Here is a 25496-nt window from a genome sequence, read left to right as displayed (position 1 = left end):
CATTTATATTCATGGCAGACTGCGATCAGGGTACCATTTATCAGTGTGTATGCATTTGAAATCAGTTTCTACACCTAGCTATCAGACATGTTAGCCCATAGCATATGGCAACATTGATAATTTTGCAATATTCTTTTAATAGATCAATATACATTTTTACTAGCACTTTACATATGAAATATTCAACTTTATGTTTACAAATTTGCAGGGTAGGAAATGCATAGTGTATAAGCTTGGCATCTGAAATTTTAAACCAATATCTTGTGTATTTTAGTAGTTATGTCAAATTACATGGAGCAACAAAGCTGTCTCCGCCCATTCTTTCAATGTAAACAATGATGACTCGCTTGCCTGACCAGTTGCAAGTGAACAAAGCGTTGACGTTACGTCGCGAAGAATGTGGCTATTTAAGTAGGACACAATGCTGAGCCGCGATGCATTGGATCGCCCAGTCTAGTATAGTTAATGGGTCTATGATATATATATATATATATATATATCATATCAAAAGTACGGCAGTGAAGTATTGTTTTTCGAGCCTTGTGGTCATTACTAGAGCTGTCATTCTTTGTTCTTCTGGTAACTTTTGTACGTAATACTGATGTCTAAAAAAACATCAGCATTTTTGCTGATAACATTTCTGAATGCCATCTTTTTAGTTACGCATTGCCTGCCTCTTATGCTGAACTAATAGCAATCAAACGATTTGAGCTAGACAAAGGAGTCAATTTATATGGCAAGTACATGTCAAATCAAGATTTTTGAAAGAAACTTTAGACCTCGAATTATACGCCGGGTCGACTTGTGCAGAAAGTTTACAGTACTTTCAAAAAGTTTATACCTGCTGATTTTGAGTCACTAAAGTCTATGTAGGCTAGAGAAACTGGCAGTGATAAATCGCAATAGGATAATGGTCCCAGTAATATATTTTATTTATTTTTTTAATAGCTTAATAATATAATATTTATTTAATAATAATATTTATTCTTATATTATTATAATATATTATTATATTATTTATTTATTATTATATTATTGTTATATTATTATATTATTGTTATATTATTATATTATTGTTATATTATAATAATTATTATTTATAATTAATGTCAAGTTATTATTATTTATTTTCATTGTATATTTTTGACTATTCAAAAAGTATATGCGAGTATGCAAAAAATCTATTAAATTTTGAGCTTCTCTGGGGAACATTAGTTTACTAATGCAAGTGAAGCAGTGTCACATTGTGCCTTGATTAAGCAATATATAACTAAGATGGCTACTTACCTGTAAAGTTTTATGACTGTAGAATGTTTCTTCAGATTTTACTCATACTCATACAGACTCATATTTACCACAACTGATTACATATTGTAAAGGATCTGACTCCGGTAGCTGAGTCAGCTTTACGTCCTAACAAGGGAGTCGCAACCTGGGCTACTGGCTGACCTTGTCCGAGGCCTGATTGACCTGCCGGTGGCGGTCAAGTCAGTCCAAGACAAGAATCTAGTAGTCAGGCTTGCTCTGAAACCAAACCCCCGGCCTGCCTCTAGATCTCTATCCCAGGCTAGTCTGGATCCACTAATGGCTGGTCTTAAGACTGGATCTCTAGTGCCATGGCACACCTGATCGAGTCTAGACAAGGCCGTGGATCGCCTCCTAGCCTTCTTAGAGTCACCCTGGCAGTTCCGTCTGTTGGTTGCACTGAGTCTGCTTATACAATCGGTGAGCCAACCAGGCAGGCGTCAATAGAAGCAGTTTGTATGAGTATATAGCAGTTTATTATCGATATCTTTAATACAAGTATGCACAAGTATGAGTGAAATCAAGCACACCTCTGCCTGCCTACCGCGCTGGCTTATATAGCCAGCGCCTATCGTTTAACTCCGCCTACTGATCTATTTATAGCACAAAGGAATTGCCAGATACAACATGATGGTTATGTAACAAAAAGGCAGTTCAGTAATACAAGGGCAGTTCAGTTATATAATAAAAAGGCAGTTCAGTAATACAAGGGCAGTTCAGTTATATAATGAAAGGGCAGTTCAGTAATACAAGGGCAGTTCAGTGATACAGTTATATAATAATAAAAAGGCAGTTCAAGCATGCAATAAGGGAAGTTCGAGAGGTTCGGTTAAATGATAGTGCGGATATATATGTGAGTGCAGTAATTAGTACACAGGCATGTGTACTAATTACCCGGTCCTCCACAATATTATAAAGCAATCGAAGGCCTTAGTAAACCTATCAGCATCTTTTGTGACTATTTAGTTAGGGTTCATAGCTAAAATTATTGTCCTCGCCTTTTTAATAAAATGTAGAAAGTACCCAGTAAAATCAAATAAAACTATTGATTTAGTTGAGTTTACATTGTTTTTAACTCTTAGCCAGTTAGTGAGTAAATAGAAATATTTCTTTTAAAGACTTCTAAAATAATAGCTGTTCACATTTTAGGCTTTCGTATTTTGTGTTATTTTCTCACGACTGTGGAATGTAGTTCCTGAAATAACTAAACTCTGTTGGTGGTCTCTTTTGTGTTAATCTTTTACAATTGGTTAAAGCATCAAACTGCAAAACATCAAGCTTCTCCAAAACAACAAAATAAACCATTTATCCTATGTTGCCTTGTTTGTTCACATATTTTTAAGGTATAAAGATACTAATAACTATATTATTTGTTTTCTAAACGTACTTTGTGTAAAGCTGTGTGCTAAGTAAAGGGGTTTCAACTGTTTGTTAAAGATTTGATTATCAAAAAGTTTTAAGAGCAAAGCAACCTGAGTGCTTTTTGTCATCAAACTTTTGTTTGCTAAGGATTAGCAGCTGTTTGTAGAAGAAAGTTTTCCTTGAAACTCGAAAACTCTAGTTTCTTTTTAAATAGGCGCTCATGATTCTATTAAAAAATAAGGGCTGCAAAATGTGGCTTGTTTTTAAATTTCAATTATTATTATTATTATGATAGTAAAGCAAAAAATGTTAACAGTACAAATGACTCAATTAAAAAGTGTGTTTAGTTCATTGACAGAAAAACCATGAATATTACAAAGATAACTTAGTTTTATGAGGATTTTTTGCGCCACAATTCTTTTTCAAAGTAAAAGTATGTTAAATGTATGATTTTATTCTATATTATATAATATCATTTAATATAGTATGATAACATACTACAACTGTTTGGTATGCTAATATATAGTCATGTAACTGCATATATATGTGACTGCACATGATTAGATGTGATCATCGTATTTTAATCTATTTTCTATACTTTATCATTCCATGTTAAAGGATACTGTGTTCTCATATAAAGAAAATATCAGCTATTCTTTTGAAGTTTATTTACTGTAGTTATTAGCAACTATATTTGTCATTGTAAGCCACCGATATTGAAATTTATTTTCAATGTAATATTTTGTTAAAAAGAATTTCAGTTAGTTTTAGAATGCTTTCATAGTTTTTATAATTTATGTAACATAAATTTTTGTCATTTTTGATACTAAAACTAATTTAGAATTAGGTAGTTTCAAGAGTTTTCCTCATGCAATCCATGATTTTGAATGCTAAGCATAGATCATCTTTTTATACACTACATACATGTACATGTATGTAGTGAAACATTGGTTATATGTGAATACGGTGACATGCTTTAAAATATCATAATGGTTTTAGCAGCTGCAAATGCTATTTGAATATTTAAAATTGGTAGAACGCAATGAATAAACTCACCTATTCAACTCATCTGTTGCTCTTGATAAAGAATCAAATAAATCACAAAATCAGTTGAACTAAGGAAGAAGCGTGGACTGATTTACAAAAGCTAACGTGTACTGTATTTCTGGACTGCTATTAGCTACATGTGAACTGATATCAAGACAGTAAGAAGTTTGAAAGCCAATGCTAAAGACAAAACTTGGATTTTGACACCCAACTTTAATTTAAATAAAACCCCACTATAAAAACATTGACAAGATCGAATCCAGCCTGATAATAAACAAGCATAGATACTTATATGTACAACATAGCAAGTGGATGCATGTATGGTAGAAAAATAGCAGTGAATAAATGTATAGTCAGTCAACTGTACTCTAACACATTATAGGTTTATTTTCAATGGTAGCAGCAAGTTGAAAAAATATACTAACAATAATTTAGTTCCTTCTTTTTAAATTTTAAGATAACTTCAACAAGCATTGTACAAAGTTGCAGCAAACTTCATAACAGTATGTCTGACTGTAGTCATTATATGGCAGCAGTCAGACTGTTTAAATCATTTATCAACGCAAAATGCTTAAAGTTTGATTAAGCAATACCTACATCGATTTAATATAAGGATTTAATATATACAGGCATTTAATGGCTCGATTAGGATATATTGCATCACAAATATTTAATGTGTATTACAGTTTATATATGTAGTTGTAGTAGCAGATACTCAAGTAAAAAAAGCACAAAAGTTTGCAGTTATGGCAGATGATGAGCAGTAAGCACAGTATAAGACAGCGAACTTCATTACGAAAGGTCAAACAGCCATACAAATGTTTCTGAAATATTGGCGAGTATTTATGGCTGATAGTATTCTTCGATATATCATTGTATCTCTGTCCTAATACAAGTTGTTGGTAGGTCTTCTTATCATGACTTTGTGTAAGATATTCTGCTTGTATTTTGGCAGAGAATCCATTTCACATTAATTCCATTAAAAAGTTTTTCAGTCGGTTAAAACTGATTTAGTTGTAAATACTTGCTTTGCAATTTGCATTATATAAACATGTATGTTGCACATTGTATAAACTGGAAAATTTGATTGTATCAATCTGAAATAAGGCAACTTAATATTTCCTAAAAGATTCTGCACTCGCTTTTGCTTGACTAGGAAAGGATATGGTTGATATGTTTACACAATTGCTATATGGCATCACTGTGTCTGAAAAATGATGGTAACTATCATACTCTAGTCAACTCCGTTTAATCAAGTCTTTCTTAAACATTTACTGTACATCAGTTAGGTATAATCACAGTATGTTCTAAATGGCGTGTTCTAAACATTGTGAACATACTAAACCTAATTTAATAAATGGTGTACAAAAGTAAGCGGTCAATGAAGCATTCATTCTAAAACACATCAAAATATATATGAAAACTTACAAAAATCTCTGCAATTTAGTTTTGCTCAAGTAGTAAATGACTTAGTTTTTGTTATAGCAATTAAAATGTATGAATTAGAAATCTGCATTGCACTGAAATTCAAATCTAAACTTACGGACAGGTGTATCTAACTATTACACTAAACCGTCATCAATTTTTATAATGGTATTTACCAGTATTTAATCTATGCTGGTTCGCCATTGTTTGTTTGTTCACCTCGGTTCAGCATCTTGAAGTTGCATTCCCACTTTTAATTAGAACTATGATGACTGGTTACAAGCCAAGTATGTACCTTTTACTGCTAATTAATCACTTTTAGCATTTTTTGTTATTGACGTCTTTAAAAGCCTAATTATATTCATTACTTATTTTTAGTTTGTCATTTTCAAATACAGCGTTGCGATTTACATGCTTTAGTTATCAGTTCCATTAAAGCTACTCCTAAGATCAATCGTTTAAAACTTCAAAAACTAAAAAGATTTTACAAGAATAGTTGTAAGTTGCATTAGCTCAAAGAGGAATTGTATTTACTTTTTATTTCTATTTAGTCAGAATGTTTGCACAAATTACTCTTGCTCGCTATATTGCCCCAGTAATTTCTTCAGATGCTTCACGTATCTAATTTTCACATTTTTCTTAGTATCAAGGTACTCGAAATCTTGGCGAATGGTTTCCGCTACAATATTAGTCTTTTTATACACAAATTTTCATGCGCTCACCTTTATTGATAATTCTACATGTTCAGGATTTTTACTTCTCAGTTTGCTCTAATTTCATAAGTATCAAATCATTTTTTCTTGCAATAGGATAGGCTATCTAGCCATTACTTGCTAATTATTTACCATTGAAACTACATGTAATTTACATTTTCTTTCATCTTTGGTTTTAATTTATTTGAGTTGAAAAAAACCATATTTCTCATGATAACAAATTTAATAGCTAGTATGGCAATTGTGGAATATGTTAAATTATAAGTTAAATTAATTATCTGCCTTAAAATAAAACTTAATCAGTTGAACAAATAGAAATAGAGCAAATTGTAGCAATTTTTAGTGTCGTCTACTAGCTTTATTAATGTTTATAAAAGAAATTATTAAAAAGATACAATGAAACTTAATATACGATAACCTTTACTCATAAGATGTAAAAGTTTAAGTTATAGCCCAATTGAGAATAATCTAAATAGCTATGTTTGTTTTCAATGAGTACTTTAAAACCTCTTCATGCAATGGCCCCACACAAAAATATTTGAACATACACACAACTCAAACAAATAATTTAATTTACATTTGAAGTACCAACCGCTATGCAATTTTTAATGTTTGTCAAAGTATTACTGCTTTTTAATTAAAAATAGAGAGGTTTACAAAAATTGAAATTAAAGAAATAAATATTAAAGTAACATAAAAATAAATTAAAAAATTTAGATTAAATTTAATCAGGTCAAATTTGACAAAGTAATAGCATTCTTTTGCAATCAGTATTTTTAAACCAACGCATTATTGAACTTATTTATTTTTGCATGACTCTAAGGTATATTGCTACTAGCAGAGCTTTTTTTAGATTTTTCGCATCAATTTATTTTTTACACAAGTTTATTTAATGTATTTGTTTTAGGCCTTTAATCATCTGCCACAGTTTTCGAACAGTGACTAAATTTTCTGCTTTTGAGCCAATTGAAATGGATTACCTTAAATATAACTATGAAACTTTCATGTTCTTGTAATATTGGTTGGTGAAATTGCGCTAAAGAAATACTTCAACTGCTATGAATGTTTTTAATCAAATATAGATGTATATAGCACATTAGCTTCAGCTTATGCTACCAAAACTACATCAAAAGCTATAATTCAAATACCTTCATAATTGAAAGAGTACTCTGTAGTATAAAAACTATGATGCTTCATGACATTAATAAATTCCAGTGTCAGAGAAAAGTTATAAGAGTGGGCCATTATTTACAAATTTTTGAGATTAAACTCATAGCACTTAAAATGGTACGTGTTTTTGTATGTATTTTAAAGTATATCTACCTTGACAATTTTTTACCAGTTGATTGCAACTGCAGGTGTTTATGTGCTCGAGGTGAAAGTCTTCAGAAATTTTGAGCTATCTTCCAATGTAATAGCGACTATCAAAATGAGAACAAATTTCATGTAGATTATTTTTTGCAGTTTATTTAGCAACAACAATTATTAACATCTGTTTTAGCCTTTGATCCTTGTTTAGAGCAACTTCTAAAAATATAGTTTGGATTTCATGAAGAACTAGGGTGCTGAGCTGCCACCCGTTTATATTTTGAGTCTCGATGTCTGACTCCTCACTTGTTTACATTTCAAAAGCTGCTTATGATAACACATTGGGAAGAAGCAGATGGGTTTAGCTTTTTGGGTTAGTATAATATCTGCTCTACATACACATAGATGTAGATGTAGATGTAGACACGTAGGTGCCTGCCACCCTTTTGTATTTTGTGTCTCGATGTTTGACTCCTCACTTGTTTACATTTCAAAAGCTGCTTATGATAACACATTGGGAAGAAGCAGATGGGTTTAGCTTTTTGGGTTAGTATAATATCTGCTCTACATACACGTAGATGCCTGCCACTTATCTACGCTGAAAATTGAGTTTAAAATGAAGACATCCGTATTTCTTTCCTGCATCTTTTTAGTCAGCAGCTTGATATTTGCCAACTCCAAGAGAACTGATCTTTCTGACAGTTACCAGCAGTACGATGAAAGTAAGTTTACTAATTTTTTACGTTAAAGACCAGTGAGAGATTACCATTCATCTAGCTCATTCTTACTGTGGTTGAGGTAATACAAACTGTAAAAGTGGATTTCAAGTTAAACAGACAAAATGATTGATGCACTGTTGTTTAATGCCTCAAACTTGCTCGAAAAGCATTAGGACTTTGTGGATGTGATGGGAACTTTGTAACACCTTTGTTAACTTTTGTTTCTTCAATGGTTTGTTCTCAGTATATATATAAAGATATTTAAATAGATGGACATATATACACACCCACATATATATACAAATATATATATACATAAACATATAAATTAGTTTCAACCTTAATTTTATTCTAAATTTAAAGACATGTTTTTGTTTTATATTTATAATTAACACTATTGCATAACATCTAATTGCACTCATTGGTATAATTGCTACAGTTTGCAGCCAGAACTAGCTTTTAATGTGCAATGGAAGAGGAGTTACGAGCGTCAACCCGTTGTCAAATTAGATAGCTGCAATGATGCTATCAATTAATATATTATATACCTGAAGTTTTATATGCTTTATAATGATAGCTTATCACATGATAAAATTGTATGTTCATGGACCAGTGACATAAACAAAACATACCTAAAATACATGCACACAAACAACAGTGTTAATTTTTGTTATAAAGAAAACTTTATATCAAAAATTAACACTTTGTCTCTGAATGAAAACAAAAATAATTTGCATCCGTTGATTGGCCAGCTGCATTCTGATTGTTGCCTTTTGATGAAACGAATAATTTTCTCTAGTCCAACACCTTCTACAATGTCTCTTGGTTTAAACTCCACTTCTGTATTGCTGAACATCTCAATATTAGGGTCTTACCAATTTTTCGGCAGAGCGAAACTTTCAAGCTTTGCATTTAGCACAAGTGCAACACGCCAAAAGTTTTGCTTGCTTTATGCAACCTTTCGACTAAGCCTAGTTGTTTATCTACACGTACTATCGTGAATGTAAAATGTTGTATATAGTCTCAAGTATCAACGCCGCGCTAAACAAAAATCTATCATTAATCTGAGACAGTAATTAATCATTTATATGACACTTTTGTCAAAGTTTTAATGCCAAACAAAAAAAGGCATTTATGTCAGACAATGAGATAATTAATTGTTAATGATTAATGATTGTTAACTTTATTCATGTAAACAATTAAGGAATTACACAATGTGGCAAACACTTTTCTACTGAACACTTGATATTATGGGTTTGTAAGCTCAAAGATGGTCAAGATGAAAAATAGAATGGTAAGTAGAAGACGCGCTCAGTTAAAGGGTAGTGTTCTGTTTTGCAACCCTTCTCCCAAAATGGCGGTCGAATAGATGTGGCGTTCAATTAGCAGTTATGCGGTATATATATATATATATATATATATATATATATATATATATATATATATATATTTCTCAAAGTTGGTCATATGTGTATTCTTGTGTTCAGCGGATTGATAGTCCAGCTATAGGTATTATTTTAGCGTCGCGCCCACACGGTATGATGCCTTTGTCTATATATATTTCTCAAAGTTGGTGTGGTCATCGGTATGGGTGTCTCTCCGGCTATAGCTACAGCACACGCTGATTATTTTACCAAAGCAGCTTCCCGTTACAGTGTCCCTGCTAAGAAATATTTTTTGTAAGGTTCAATTACTATAGCTGGGGTCAACGCCAGTTTTTCTATCGCGGACGAATACACTGCATTCGTAAGAAGAGCATCGACATTATATCTTGTTTCGGTCAAACAAAGTGCGATATCTTATTTTTACATTTGTACCAGTATATAGAGATAATAGTATTGCCGTATTCAAAGTTTTGATGGACATATTTTGGTAAAACGGTAACCTTTTTCCAAAACATACACTTCTATGCAAAATTAGATACTATTAATTCAACATATGCATAATTTTTATTTAGTTTTCTCAGTTCGTAATAATTGTATCATTACCGAATCATCTTTTATTGTAATTTTAGCAAAACCGACTTAATTTAGCTATTAGTTGCAAATTATTTCACATTTATATTTAAATCTTTTTATGGTTGGTTTATTTTTTGTAATTTCCTTGACCTGCACAAAACATTTTCCTTATGATAGTACGTTTGAAAGTTGCAGTGGTTTGATAAAATGTGTTAACCTTCACAATTGTTTTCTCTGTTTATTTATTTTAATTACACAAAACACTTTTTATGATATGTATTTTGTAAGTTAGAATGGCAAATTTTGTTATATGTTAAATACCAATAAATTTTCTGTCCAGAGACTTTGTTATTACCCGGGCAATGCCGAGTTGTACATCTACTATAATATAGATGATCAAGTCTTACAATTACTAATATACAAGTAGTATAACTAAGAATACCAGTATATTTTTATTCACTGTGTACTTTTATTATAACTAACTACTACTTTTGCATTATTGCAGATTTGAAGAATGAGCTGATACAGTCAAAGAGTGAAGCAGAAACTGAGTACCTGTTTTATCAAGCAAGAATAAGAGTGCTCCACAAACTAATGCAAAAGGAATGCCAGCCTGCTGATCTCAAAGTTTTAAAGAGAGAAGTTGTTGGAGGAGTGAGTAGCGCCCGTCTTGATACAGAAAATATTGTCTATGAACAGATGGTTAGAATGCTAGATGACTGCAGAGCAAGAAAATCATTATCTCAAAGTTCTACACCGGCAACCACTACTCAATCCCAAACTCCTTCCGAATGTGACTTAGCCGTGAATCTTACAGAAGCTCGGAGACAGGATCATAATGGAAGTAGAATATGGCCAAATGGATCTCCAGCATGTGATTGGCCAGCTTTGTCTGCAAAGTGGTTTAGGTTTACAGGCGAAGCAGGTAGTAAAATGCTTGATAGCTGCCCGGCAGCATACAGCTGTGGAAGTCACATAGGCATGTGGTCTGATGACAACATGCCTACAGAAATAGGAAAGAGTATGTCAGCTAAAGCGTACATATCATGGAACAGCAACTGTCGAAATGGTTATTATCCAATGACTGTCATTCGCTGTTCTTACAAAACACCCAATGACTTCATCTACAGAATTGAGCAAAGTTTTGGTTGCTCTTTAGCTTTTTGTGGAATGGATTAAGGTGTATTATTTGCCTTCAATAAATGGTGAAACTTGGAGTAAAATTTTCTGAGGTTCACAAAACAATAAATGTTTTTAACATTTTTATTCGTAGGCATTCTGTTACACTACCAAGGTCCATGTTTACCTCATTACATCAAGTGACCTATTCACTGAATTTCAATCAAAACTATAAGTTTACATTTAATTTATATCAGAGTAAACACATGTAGTGGCAATCTTTATCATGGCTAAAACACCTAATGCAATCATCATCAATACACTATTTATCAAAAAAGTAGCTGTAATAACTTCCTACATGTGTGAAATTGTTTATTTAGTTTGAATACAATATAGTACAATAGCTATTACACATGTGCTTGTTTTGCTAGAAAGTCTTTGTCTCCTTGATAATATGGTTTCAGTTATTTTTATACCTGCATGTCTTCACCCGTAATTGTTGCTTTAGTGCTCTCAGCTCTGACAAAATGAAATAATGAATAAAGAACTACACTATTTTCAATTCAAAATTTATATCGGTATGATGTACATGTACAGTGCAAGTTGTACTTATACAAATATAGTAGGCGCTCCTACAATGTAAACAATCAATTACAGAAATGCTAACGTTATAGGGATTTTACGCTATAACAACAGTGAAATACATGTAAACTGCCAAATTCATTTCAAGGTCTTTTCCAACTTCTCCCTTTTGACATAACAAAAAGGAGCCATGCCACTGAAGTATTCTAATTTATTGACTGCACATTCACTGCTATCTTATTAGTTTGAATCAACATATTTTCTCCTTTTTGTTGACCAATCTCTCTGGTTTTATAGTCATGATTGCAGTAACTTTACAATAAGTTGCAGAAAAGCATGCAACTTCAATGCTCATTCACAAATAAAATGTTCCAACAGCTGTCTACTATGCAAAGTAAAACTAATAACTAATAGTTTATGTGACTAACAATAAAACAAAGCAACCAACCATTCTCACTATTAAAAACGGCACCACATGTTAGTCATCTATCTGTATCTAGTAGTCAAAATAAGGATGAAAGATTGTTTTCAACAATACTCCAACTCAAGAAATTCAGATTGTTGAACTGTTGCTGTAACACCTGCACCAATCATTACCTTCAAGTATTTACGAACAATTGAGCAACCTATTATGTTTGGTCCACACATCTGATTATCTATCACAGTGAACTCAAAGGTCCTGAGAGTTCTATATCTAGTAGATATGATGTTGTTTGAGATGTTATTTGAGCAGCGTTTTTATTTCGTTAGAGCGGCAAGATAGACTAGAATTTGAGTCAAACTTGAGAACTCGCCCAGTTTGACACTATACATGTTATAGTTTTTTGCGTAGTTTGAAGCAAAAACTTCACCTAAACTTTTGGAATTATCTAGAAGTTACATCATAGAAGGCATACATTATAAAAGTGTGTACCGTACAGTATATGTTGCCTGATTTATATAATTTTAAATATGTTAATAGTGTAATTAGTAAACGATCAGAAACACTGTTAGCTACTACTCAGAACAACAGCATAAGACGTGTTTTCATAAGAGTTACTTTTTCATTTTGACAGCCCCAGAAAAATTTGTGTTCATTAAAATATTACCAAACGTGTGTTTTTAAAGGAAATTAAAGAGATTTTTAAATTTAGAGTTAAAAGTTTAAAATAGAACAAGTTAAAAACTTTAACCTAGTTTGTTTTTGCTTCAGGTGAATGCTTTTGGAAAAAAATGACAATATTTTAAAAAATTATTTTCAAAAAAAATTTTATGCATACAAAAAGTGTAAGCATTCTTAGATTTACCTGAAATAAAATATAAATGTAACTTTAAAAGCAGTTGGCGGACAGCAAGGAGCACATGCGTGTAGATTTATGGGTTAATCATTAACTACAGTGAGTAATTTTAAGCCTATTTGTCACTTAAGAGCAAAAGTTAAAATATGTTTGTAGTGACCATTGCTACTGCTGAGAACATTATCTACACAGCGAAAGGAAAGGAGATCTAAACTACTGATGGTATTGATGAGCTAAAGTGACCGTCACAGTACCTCGCTGACCAGCTAATTATATATATTTTGCCATAACATTTGTTAGATATATGACTAAAAAGCTAAATAGAATGTGGCTAGGTCAAATGCAATCACTTGTATTATGCACTGTAAGATATATACTGAGTCAGTACATACATGTTAATAATATATTATAATACTGTTTGATGTTCTGCATAATCCAGTGTGTTGGTAGTTGTACAATATTTTGCCTACGAACAATGTATATAATTCTGCAAACAAACTAGCTGACAGAGCAGTTTTGGTCTTTTGTAGTCCAGTTCTTTTGAGTTTTACAGCACTACTCACTTTATCTAAACTGAGTTCGAGGAAGAGTTTTTAGCTTAATCGAACGAGCCAAATTTTGACAGCCCAATCAGTAGTCAAATCTGTGTTCTCATTGATACGTTATGTTTCCCCTTTTTTACAATAGTGGCATAACTCCCGCACTAATGATAAAGAACTGCAAATTTTCGTTGGCACACCCAATCGCCAAAGATAAGAGCCTAAGTTATTTTCTTTCTCTAATGAGAGCAAATAACTTTGAACAATTAAAAAGACAATAGGAATTAGTTTTGTTTCCTCCTGTATTTATGAACAACTATTCACCGATACATGTAAAGTTGAAGCATGTTACATTAAAAAAAAATAAAAAATTTACAATTAATTGCAAGCAAAAGCAAGTGTGACCTTGCAGCAGAACAGAAAATCCAAAGAATGCACATTCATGCAAAACAACAGAAATTGAATGAAGTTTTTGTTAGTCTTTTCTGTTCCGCCAAAGCCTTCAAGCTTTATTAATTTAAAAGAACTCTTTCATCATATCAGTGCTTTTAACATAAAGCCAAAGATAAAATAAATCTGGTGCTATGTGAATGAATATCCTAACATATTTAATACTACACAGACATTAGTCTGCTAATGAAAAGATTGCCAATAAGAATATTAGAAACTTTTTCAAGCAAGTGCAGATTGTTATGACTTGTTATAATCTTTAACAGTTCATTTCTACTATCAACTCTTATTAGAAGGTAACTGATTTATGTTAGTTTTATTTTAGTTGTATTCAGTGTTTAAAACTGTTATATACAGAGATTTTTATAATAGTTTTTGACTGTACTTTTATTGTGACTGTATAAATATGATTCATTATAAATGTTCTTTAAATTAGCATACATGTAAGTCAAATATTAAAATGTTCATTGCTTAAAATCTTTAGTACAGTTGTGCATGTGATTCATTCAAGCTACACCTGGCAAACCTTCTTTAACCAGTACATATATCATTTGCTCAACTATTGAAACTATTAAACTATTTACATGTATATGGAATTTCATTAATGCAGTATAATACTAATGACATAGTTGTTCTTCGTTGCCCAGCAACTATGTAAACATACCTGCTTTCTAGTTGGCTTAAATCAGCAATGCAACATAGTTGCTTTTTCCTTTGCTCTTTGATACCCGCACTTGCTATTTCATCAAATTACACCAAAATGTAAGTATTGTTTATAAGAAATGGTTTTCAATGAATAGTGATTGCCGTGTTTACCTACAGTCAGCCTCTGAGAATGGATTACTTTAGAAAGCTGAGAGACCAATTGCTCAATTCTCTCACAACTACTGGCTTATATCTTTGTTATACTTTATCAACAAGATAAAAAAAATCAGGACAACTTTCAGTAGATACCAGAGAAAATCAAACCTTATTGCCATTACATTTATTGGTAAAATTCTAATCTCAGTAGAAAATGGTATGATGGAGCATGTACCCCACAAGCTAATAACTATAAAAGCTAAATTGCCTTTTCATAGAAAGCCACAAACAGAAAACTTTACCAATATACCAATCAAAAACGAGATGGTAATTAGCCATATTGTAAAGGTTTCGTGGGCTGCCCTTCACTACTCCAAAGTACAAGACTCAGTGCAAGAGTTCATACGTATATTTTATCTGCTTAGTATACAGTGGTTACAAGAATGGCATGCAACAAGTCGTATAACAAGCGCAGACCAGCTCTGCCTTTACATCAGAGCGTGTGCTCGTATATAGTAAGAGATCCGCCTCTCGTTCCACTTGGCTGGACTCAGCTTGGCTCGGCTTGGCTCTGGCTAGCTTAGCTCGTTTCATCTCATTATTCCGCATTCCGCAGGACTGAGCACAGCCATGGCTTTGCTCTTGGTGGATCACATGCCACAACAATATCTTCGAGAATGTGATCCTTTTTCATGCTTCATAAAATAAGATTTGTTAACCAGCTTGTGCTGAAGGTAAAAAAAATGGAGCTTAGCCATAACAACAAAAACAGTCAGCTGCTGATGTGCAGAACTCGACTGCAATGCCCATCAAGGAATCATTTATTTCCTGCTTCACAGTGACCTCTCAAAATTGCTACCAGTGTTAGACTCGCCAATAAATCAAGTTATGCTAGCACTCAATAAAACTAGAAAATAGTTGTTATATACTTTGAAAATAGAAGGCAATGAGTAAATAGCTTTGTGATAGATTTTAGTAGCATGAACAGCTTTGAGAAAATGATGTAAACCTTCATCCATCCACTTTTCTGATCGTGATTGAACATAAGGGATGTAACCCAAAACAGGTTTGTATCATCTATCAAGCTTAGTAAACTTTTGCACTTTTAATTGGGCGCATCCTGAACATGGTGAATTTCAGATGGCAGAGGAGAGTACGTACAGTTTTTCTGAAGTGCTATAAAAAGCGCTAACGAGAATTTAAACCAAAATAATTTGCAGGTGCTCGAAATTACCATGTGAATGAAGAAAAATTAGAAGATGCCTACCTTTTTCAAAGATAGGGAGATTTTTATTTTGGCTACCTACATCTTTAAAACTGCTTTTGAAGTATATCCCAACTACCAACGAGCTTAATGGAATGTTTTGGAATATCACACAGAAGATAACTTTCAAAGCGAATGTTTTCATAATGCTTTACCATCATTATCTGGTGATAATTATTGCATAATGTTTAAACAAAGTTGCAGGAATATTTAGCAAAATGTCGGGCAAGAAATCTTATTGTAACTTTCCATGGAATGTTACCCAAAACTTAGCTAACGTTATCATCAAATTATTACAGAGCAATGTTGTTTAATGTCCTAGCAATGTTTGATGAATATTACTTGGAAAGTTTGAGTATAAATGTTCATATAACTCTGACAGGAAATGTAACTAGAATGTTATGGACAATATCATTTTTAGCTTCAAATGAATGTACAGGCAATGTTACAGGAAAATGACTTTGGAATGTTTGGGTGTAAGCACCCATATATGATTACAATGTAATCTTATATGTGGTAATATATAATATTTTTATTATTATATGTGGTATTATAAGATACAAGGTGAAGAAAACACTACAGTGCATTATTTTCACCTCTAAATGAATGTCCCGCCCCATTAATGTTACAGGGAAATTATTTTGGTGTCTGAGAAAGCTCAATGTGGTATAATGTAGATGTAAACATTCATATAGCATTGACTTGCAATGTAAAGAATATTGGTTGCATAATAGTTTGTGTGTGCTTTGTCTAGTTGTACTTTTTGACCTTACATAATTCTGTGCTTTTATTTTTTGCTTGTTGCATACAATGTATATGTTTTAATGCTCTCTGGCTGGCTACAGCCAAGTCTGTTCAGTTTCAGTGATGAACCAGGCATGCCCAGCTATCAAAGTGCTCCTTGCTCCTTCTTTGAATTCAAAAAACTCTGCCTATATCATGGATAATAATAGCTAAACCATCAAAAACTTGAACACTGACAATTATTCTACATGAAAATTCAAACTAAAAGATTTCATTGTAAAGAAGCTGTTTGAATACGGAGACAGATCAACATTTGCTAGAGGATGACGCAAATGCTGACGATAAGAAGGCAAACAAGGATTTTTCTTTTATTGCATTATCGATGAGCAACAGCCTGTTATACCTTATAACAAACACAGAGAACCTAAAAAACAGCTTGTGATAAATTTAGAACACATTATGAGCCCAACCCTCTTGCTAATAAACTATATATCAAGAAAATATATTTTAGAACTATCATGAAAGAGAGCACGCTAATTGATCAACATGTAAAATGCATGAATTACATGACGAACAAGCTGGCAGCCATAACTGCGCCAGTAGCTGAAGAGGACCAAGTGATAACAATGCTGAACAGCCGACTCCACAGCTACTCAACCTTGGTAACTGCTCTTAAAGGCAGTTGCACCCTTTAACTCTTTAAATCGCACAGCAAGCTTGGCTCAGCCAAGAGCAGAAACAAATAGAGCACGGCAAAACTATAAATAGCAGCCATCTAGCTAGTAATTCGGATTTTGCACACACAGCACAGAAATCGAAGAATAAATGCTACAGCTGTGGCAAAATCAGCCACATTTCACACCGCTGCAGAAGCCAAACTAAACACATGCAACACAGTTCTCAGCAAACTGCTGAAATCAATACATAATAGTTTGCATTCACTAGCCCTGATGAGGCACTGACAACTTCTGACAAATGGCTAATCAACTGCGGAGCTGATCATAATATGTCATTCAATTGTGACGCTTTTGCAGAGTATCAGCCAATGAAGCAGTCAAAAAAGTTATTCTCACAAATGGAAATTTTGTCGATGCAGTGGGGGTAGGCAGTATTATTGTCGTGGTGAAGGATGTGGTGCATCTAACAGCATTGATTAAATGCTTTTACTCAAAAAAGTTGTGACCGCCTGCAGCATGGTCGTTCAGTTTGGTCACTCACGATGCTGGATTGAAAACCACAAACAAGATAATATGCACAGAAGAGATCTTCGTAAACCAACTTTACTGTTTTGACTTGAAGTGACTTCACCATCATGCAGCAAACAGCACAGAGAAGAGTAGCAGCCGACTGTGGCAAAATCGGTTTTTTCCCCTACGCCTGACAACTGTGAATCATATACGTCGTGGTAGTCTGGTAACTGGTGCTGATTTATCTGCTGTTTATGTAGAATTTTGTGAGCTTCATGTTGAAGGAAAAATTGCTAGAAAACCATTAACATCTTTTAATAATATTAAAACCAAACGCAGTCTAGAGTTAGTGCGTCTTGCTGTCTGTGGCCCTATGCAAACTTCTTCTATCGGTGGTAGTAAGTAGTTTATTATGTTTTTAGATGATTACCGCCAATACTGCTATGTGTATTTCTCAAAGGTAAAATCTGATGTTTTCGCAAAGTTTTATAAGTATGAGTATTTTGTTGCACTCAGACCGGTCAGACAATAGGTACACTGCGCCACACGGTGTTGGCCAGTATACCTCAGCTGCTTTTTAACACCACCTTTGATCACTTGGCATACACTATCAGTTTGCTTCACGATACACATCTCAGCAAAATGGCGTCGCTAAAAGTTATAATCAGACAGTGTTCAAACCAGCCAGATCAATGTCAGTCCAATAAAGTCTCTTCAATTTGCTGTAGGCAGAAGCAGTCTCTAAAGCTGTGCACGTTCAAAATATAGTGTCAACGGCAGCACACCAAACCGCAACCATGCCATTCATCATCTAGACTGGTAACAAACCAGCTGTGAACCATCTTTGTGTGTCTGGCTGCTCCAAATATGCTCAAGTACCAGATCAACTTCCACAGAAGCTGGGTGAGCAAACTGAGCCAATGATCTTTGTCTTCAATGGCTTATCGGCTGTTCGACGCAACCTCAAAAGAGTTTGTTGTGCTGAGCAACGTCATCTCTGGCAATCTTAGTTTCAATGTTTAGTGCTATAGGAGGATTCCAATTTCTATGTATTATGAAATTATGTCAATCAGCCACGCTTATGTGCCATCTCTGGTTGAGTGCTGGCTTTAGAATGGGCCAAGTTGATTTTTTTCGAGCAGTGGAGGGTCATTCTCAAAGACGCTATCTTTACAGATTTTCATGGCAGTTGAAGGGTTTGTACGCTTTGAGACAGGTCATACCTGTTTGGAGCATTTGATACGGCTACCCAGAGTGGTTACAAGCCAGTAGTTTATGCCGTTCTCAAGTCTCATTTTCTGGTATCTAGTTAACACAAAGAGCAAAGGGAAGTTAGTAAATATGTGTGTAGCGTTAGGACTGGGCCTTGGTTTTTGTGCTAAAAGCGCATGTAGGGAATTAAGGATGACAAGACAAAGATCTAGCAGTCAGTTTGAGTCACTGCAAGTTTTAAGATATAATAAAGACTTTGTTAAAGCTCAGCGGATTTGATAGGTGGCAGTGGATTGGGAATCATCTAGGCAACTACAGACCGAGGAGTGAGAGTAAAAGAGTATTAAGTCACCCAAAGTGCACAATTCATAATGTGCTAAAATTTAAAGCTTGATCTCAAAGGTCTTGCAGGGGCTTGGATTGTCTGATGGCCCTTTTGTGGGCATTTTCCTTCTGTTGACAGTTTTTCAGCAAAATAAAGACAATCAACAATTTAAAGAAGAGGTCTCCTCTCCAAATTGAGCTATGTGTCATGGACTTGAAACCCTCATACAGGTAAGTATACTTTTACAGAAACCTGTGGAAGTATCAGGATGCATAATATAATTGGGTACATTATGCGTAGATTTGATTGGGTTTGGCTTATCATGCGCTTCTAGGATTATGAGACCAATCTTTGGGAAAGTTATTTTGCCTAATGACCTTGTTCATCACGCCACACATCTCTACATTTTTGATATAGTTGGTCAGGAATCTGTATCTGGAGCTGAAGATTTTAGTAGGCACCTTCCTAACTACAGACTTGAATCAAAAGTACAGGCGGAACTCAATGAAGCTCACTTGTCGAGAATTGCTCTCAAGCAAGACTTCAGTAAGCATTCCTAAGTCCTGAGAGACTACTTTCACTCAAATCAGCTTCGAACCAGTGAGGCCAAGAAAATGAGAACTTTTCACTATGTGCAGTAAATCGGTTGCTTCCTACCCAGTGGCTGGCTGCGGCTTCATAGTAGTTTCCTAAAGCAGTTGAAATGTAAAGGAGCATGGGAGGCTCCAGTCTCCATAGCACAGCAAACATTGGCTAGTGTGCTACTGAATAGAGCACGCCATGAAAACCCCGCAAAAGATTTCGGCAAAAAGATTTTGATTGGTCTATCACAGCTTAGATGATGCTAACGCTATCGCTATGATTATAGCCTCGGAGGTCAATGCTAATGTTATAGAAAAAGTTGCGTGGTGTCAGAAGGAGGAGACTACTTGAATATTAATGGGGTTTGCATTGAAGCCTGTGGTAAGAGGAATTAATTTGGGGCTTGCGTAGAGTTTTAAGACTTTTTAATTGGCAATAAATTTTCTCACAGTTACAATTTTGATGAGTAACAATATTGCTAAGTGCTGTCATATTCAAGCAAAAATGTCTGCAAGTATGCTGGTTAAGCTTTGGCATGAGATGATTAGTGACACAATCAACAAGCACTAGCTTTCGGTATCTGTACATTTTGTACTGGGGTAGAAAATCAGGCTGATAGTTTGACTAGGGTTCTTATGTGCAGTCTTGAACCTTTTGAAGTAGATGTTCTCACTGCAAAAATGACTGTGACTCTGTGGAACACCGGGAAAGGTATGGGAACACCTCATACATTTGGTGTTGACAGGACACTGTAGTTTACTTAACAGACAGCAAGTCAAGCCGTTAATAGCCTGTCACACCAACCGGGAAGGTGGGAATTTGATGGATGTTGGTCATGCCGGCATACTCTGCACGAAAGTTTGAATATGTTGTAGGAAAGAGTTTGGCTGACGAGATGAGTTGGAAAAAAATTGCAGTTGATGTTACTCACTGTAGTGGTCAGCTATTACTTGCAAAGGTAGACTGTAGTCCATCGGGTTTTGAGACTTGGCGATGTTTGCTGACTAAATCTGCGGCAATAGTAGTGGCTAAACTACGTAGAGTCATTATTGACACTACATGTAATAATGGCTGTAGAACAAGTGGTCAACAAGTGGTCAATGGACAGTTGGCAGCATTTATGTCAGCTTCTGTTGAACAGTCTGCTGATTAGTAGGTGAACTCTGTGAGGTTTTGAGCTGCTTGCTCTGCAAGCGGCAGTAGAAACGCAAAGAGAAGCCACAGGAAAATCAAAAGGATAGCAAAGAAAAGAGAGTACCCTCAAGAATGCAGTATTCTGGAATAATGTAAAGCCTTGGAATTAGACAGAGGGGACTTATATTCCGTAAAAAGTGTTGTTTTCCTATCAATCACTAGTGCCATTGTATATCAATAATTAGGCATCCAAGAAAATGTTGACAGCTGTTTCAGTGTAATTGATAAGGTTTGGGTGAAACCATTTCCTACACTTTGCATAAACTTGTGGACACTAAGTCAAGCACACTAGGTCAGCAGGCTAGGTCATTAGGTTAGGTTTCCAGCATCAGTTCTACGCACACATTATGCGTTGATGAAATGCTTAGGCACATGAAGAGTGTCAGGTGATTGCACCATGGCAATGATGGAAACACTGGCGGTGCCAGCCAATGACTTGTCAATGATGTTCAATGATGTTTAACCTCGAAGTGAGGCCCATGCTGAAGCAGTGAAGAATCAAAGAGCCAACAGCGTTCAGCTGGAGAAGTTGAGCTTGTAGCTGATGCAGACCAGCCAATGGTCAAGGTAGAGAAAGTGCCAAAGTAGCCTGAGTTGCATTGACTGTTGCAGTGTGTGTTTGTGATGGCCTTCTAAGCTTCTGGATGACTATAAGCACTAGTTACTTGAAACCGCTGCATTTTTTTGTGAGTTTTGTAAGAATCTTTGAGTGATAACTGATAACTGAATATTTGAAGCTTCATGTGATTAGCCACTAGTACAAAAGCTGACTTCCATGGAACGTCAGGAGACTGGCTAACAGGATTCGCTATAAAAATGATGTTCAGGAAGGACCCTAGTAAAAAAAAGCAAAATGTTCTACGAAAGCTTTTTCATAAAAAAATTTATTTTCAATATGCTAAGATTTTTTACCCAATAAATTAGAGTGACTTTAATTAAATAATTCTTTTCTAATAAGATCTATAATTATAAATTAACAACTATCAAAAAAAATTGTGTAATGCTCTTCGAGCACTCTAGATAAAACGTGAGTATTCGACAAATCGGCATCAAAGGATGAAAGGTGCGATAAATATGGTAGGCCTATGCACTATTGTTCACTGCCAGGATCAGTTGGACCCATAGTCCAGTAGTTGAGAATGCCTGTCAGCTGAACTGGAGGATTTTAGTTCAAATATATTACGAAGCAGGTTTTTTGTTCCTACAACTTTATCGCAATATCTGGACACATGAACGACCAACAAAAAAATGCTGAGACATATATATTAATTTTTTATATAGCACAAAATAAAGCTTTACATATATCCATTACATTATGTGGAACTTACATTATAGGATGTATAAATTATATGACTGTCAACTGTACTTGAACTCTAATCTGTTGTTAGTTAAAAAGACAGGCTTTTCCTAGTTATTTACATGACTTCGGTTCACGGATTCATGTGAATATCAGGGCGTTGTATTGAATGTATTCTATGCTCACATACATGTAAGTACTAAAAGGTATGCCATATTACAGCAAATTTGGTGCTAAGCATGTATTAAAATCTATTGTTTGGGAAAAACTAAAATGGGCAAACCGTGGGTAAAGTTGCAATGTAAGAAACAGATAGTTATGCATTTCAGACTTCCCTAGTCTATAAGGGAACACTGCTGAAAACATGTGTGTCTGATATCATTTGCTACCACAATCCTTGGACCAGAGTTTGATAGCCAAACAAACAATAAAATAATGATGTTATGTGATTGATGTAAAGAAAAATAAACTAAAGAGTGTAGGGCTACAGTGTACCATTCTTGGAAACAAAAAGTTTCTTCATTACTAGCATAATAGATTTAAAAACTTAGAATGGCTGCATTCATTGAATGTGTATTTACTGATTGGTAAGCCTGGACTATTCTGCATAACAAAGTTACGTGTGGTTTAATCACTCCAAGTGAGATGTAACCTTAGTCTATGCTCATACTAAATTGTTGAAATCTTGAATAATTTAAAAAAAGATCTTTGTTCAGTTTGGTCGGTCTGTAATCAGAACTGACCTAAGCGAAAAATTTGTTTAAAATAAATATATCTATTCAAATTTTAACCTTTCACTAAATGTTATTGCATTGAAATGTACTTTTACCACAAAATATTTTTAATAGTCAATGAAAAAAACTCACTAATCATTAGCAGGGTTATGATTTCAAAGCCAACCATTGTTTTGTATTGCACTTTGAGAGTAGAGCAAGTTTTTGGCGATGAACCTTTGTATTTACAAGATTAATGTGTTTTATAGAGAGTTCTTATTTATAAATGTTGGTTCGCATTAAAATCAATAATACTATGGTTTTAAAATATTAAAAAGAGACAAAAGCAAATCTTTAACATTAGTTTATGCAGTACAATTCTTCATTTTGCATTTCTTTTGCAGAAAAATCTATTCATTTAAGCAAAGCCCAGTTCAAAAGCGCCAGGGTAAGTTTACTTAAAAGTTTTTTTAGGTAAGTGTGATATTAATTTAAAATTTAGTTGCGTTAAAGCTCATAACGTTTTCAAAGCACAAAGTGAACATTACATAAGTGTAAAGCAAAAAAGCTCATGTTTTTCTAATTAAACCCTTTATAGCAAACATGTAGAGTCACCCATATTTGCTAACTAAATACATTTCCACAACAGATTAGAAACCAGCTAGACAGTTGTTGTTTATCACAAAGGTTTTAGGAGAGAAAGTGTGGGTCACAAGTGTGGTTACCTAGATATTACTTACCTAAATAAATCTCTTAAATTTCTTCACGCTTGGAATTTCCACATAGACTTTCAATGATAAAGCTTTGTACAAAAAGTGACCAAGTCAAAATCTTAAAAGAAATCTTGTCAAACCTAGACATAATTATAAAACTGTACCTTTAGGAAACAAGGCAAAGCCATATCAGCTAAAGTCAACTATCATTATTGTTTTTACCTAAGCTTGTGCAAAGTAACTTACGTAGAGGTATGTGCATTTATTTGGTTCTTAACAATGGATGTACATGTAGATAACTATTTTAATAGTAGCAGCATGCTTAACCACACCATGCCAACTTTGTAAAGTTCAGTTATGGCTTATTTACAGTAAAGTAATTATAGTCCACACCAAACAGTGCATGTGTGCTGAAAATCTATCAACTTCCAACTTGTTTTCAAATCGAGTTTTATAGTCTATATTCAAAGGTAAGCTTGTTTGCTGCTAAGCATTTAAAAACAGAAATATAAACTGAACGTTCTAAAATGTGGCAATTTCAATAAACCACATAACTTGATAGCAGTTGAATTCCAATTTTTTAAAATATTAAATACCAAGGATGAATTGTAAACTCTTGTTTTTTCACTAGAATTTACTGAATGACAAACAATCTAAACTCAATCAAAAACAAAGATTTTATTAATATTTCAACTAAAAGACTACCACGATGCTTATTTTGTTGTGAAATTAGCAAATAGTTTGATCAATGGCTACTGTTGCTCTTAACAGTATAAATTTGCATGAAGAAAAATGTCTGCATTCCTGGCAACAGCCTTTCTATAAGCACAAGTCAATAGTCTACTGAATTTTGTAAATATTCTTTGTATAAAATTTTGCACTACTGTTGTAATATAAGAAGTCAGAATCACTTCCAAACCTAATATAAAGTGTTCTGAATCCTTTAAAATACTTAATATTTGAAATTAGGTCATCAGCAAGCCTGTCACTCTAAAATGGCTTGGGTAATATGTCTTTGTATGATGAGTTAATAGCAGTATAATTTTTTTAACATTTTGACATCCATAGCATCTGGTCATATTTGGCTCCTGCTCATTACAAATACAAAAAAAAAACAATGCCAGTTTTAGAAATTGAGATGACAGGATAATGATTCTTTAAAAATAACTTCAATAGAAAAACCTGTTGCAATATTTGTTGTAATATTGACAAAGTTTGCTTCTCCTGTTTTTACTGTCGCGCTCAAACAATACAAAAAATGTGCACATTGAAGACTACACATCATTTCTAGCCTGCTAAAATCGCCACCTCATTTTTGCTTAAAAATTTTATCAGTATACATTTGGTCTTTACTACAGAATCCTCTGAGTCATCACTTCTACTATGGTGACCGCATTACTTTATTAGCAATATTTTTATTAGCAGAATTTTTATGTCAAACATAATTTTTTTCCAAACAGTCCATAAAACAATTATACAATAAAATCATGAAATAAAGTTTAAGATAAAATATAAAATACAATATCATAAAAACAAAATCATAGTGACAATGTTTCCTTAAAGATAACTTATTTTTTATTTTCTATTTAGACTTTGTCTAATTGTTTTTCATCAGCTTCCGTTGTGGATTGACAATGATTCCCATGTACTACTGAGACAT

General features: G+C 33.8%; 1 protein-coding gene across 1 annotated transcript; it reads left to right on the top strand.

Annotated features, from left to right (window-relative positions):
- Positions 1-7736: 7736 nt before the first annotated feature.
- On the top strand, positions 7737-11047 carry LOC137402052 (oncoprotein-induced transcript 3 protein-like). Its single transcript, XM_068088528.1, has 2 exons — positions 7737-7882; positions 10343-11047. The coding sequence occupies exons 1-2, from the start codon at positions 7777-7779 to the stop codon at positions 11014-11016; spliced, it is 780 nt and encodes a 259-aa protein (XP_067944629.1). The 5' UTR covers positions 7737-7776; the 3' UTR covers positions 11017-11047.
- The last annotated feature ends 14449 nt before the right edge of the window (positions 11048-25496 follow it).

Source organism: Watersipora subatra, chromosome 8 (assembly GCF_963576615.1).
Source record: "Watersipora subatra chromosome 8, tzWatSuba1.1, whole genome shotgun sequence".
Classification (NCBI taxonomy): domain Eukaryota; kingdom Metazoa; phylum Bryozoa; class Gymnolaemata; order Cheilostomatida; family Watersiporidae; genus Watersipora; species Watersipora subatra.
This window is presented reverse-complemented; position numbering and strand designations above follow the sequence as displayed.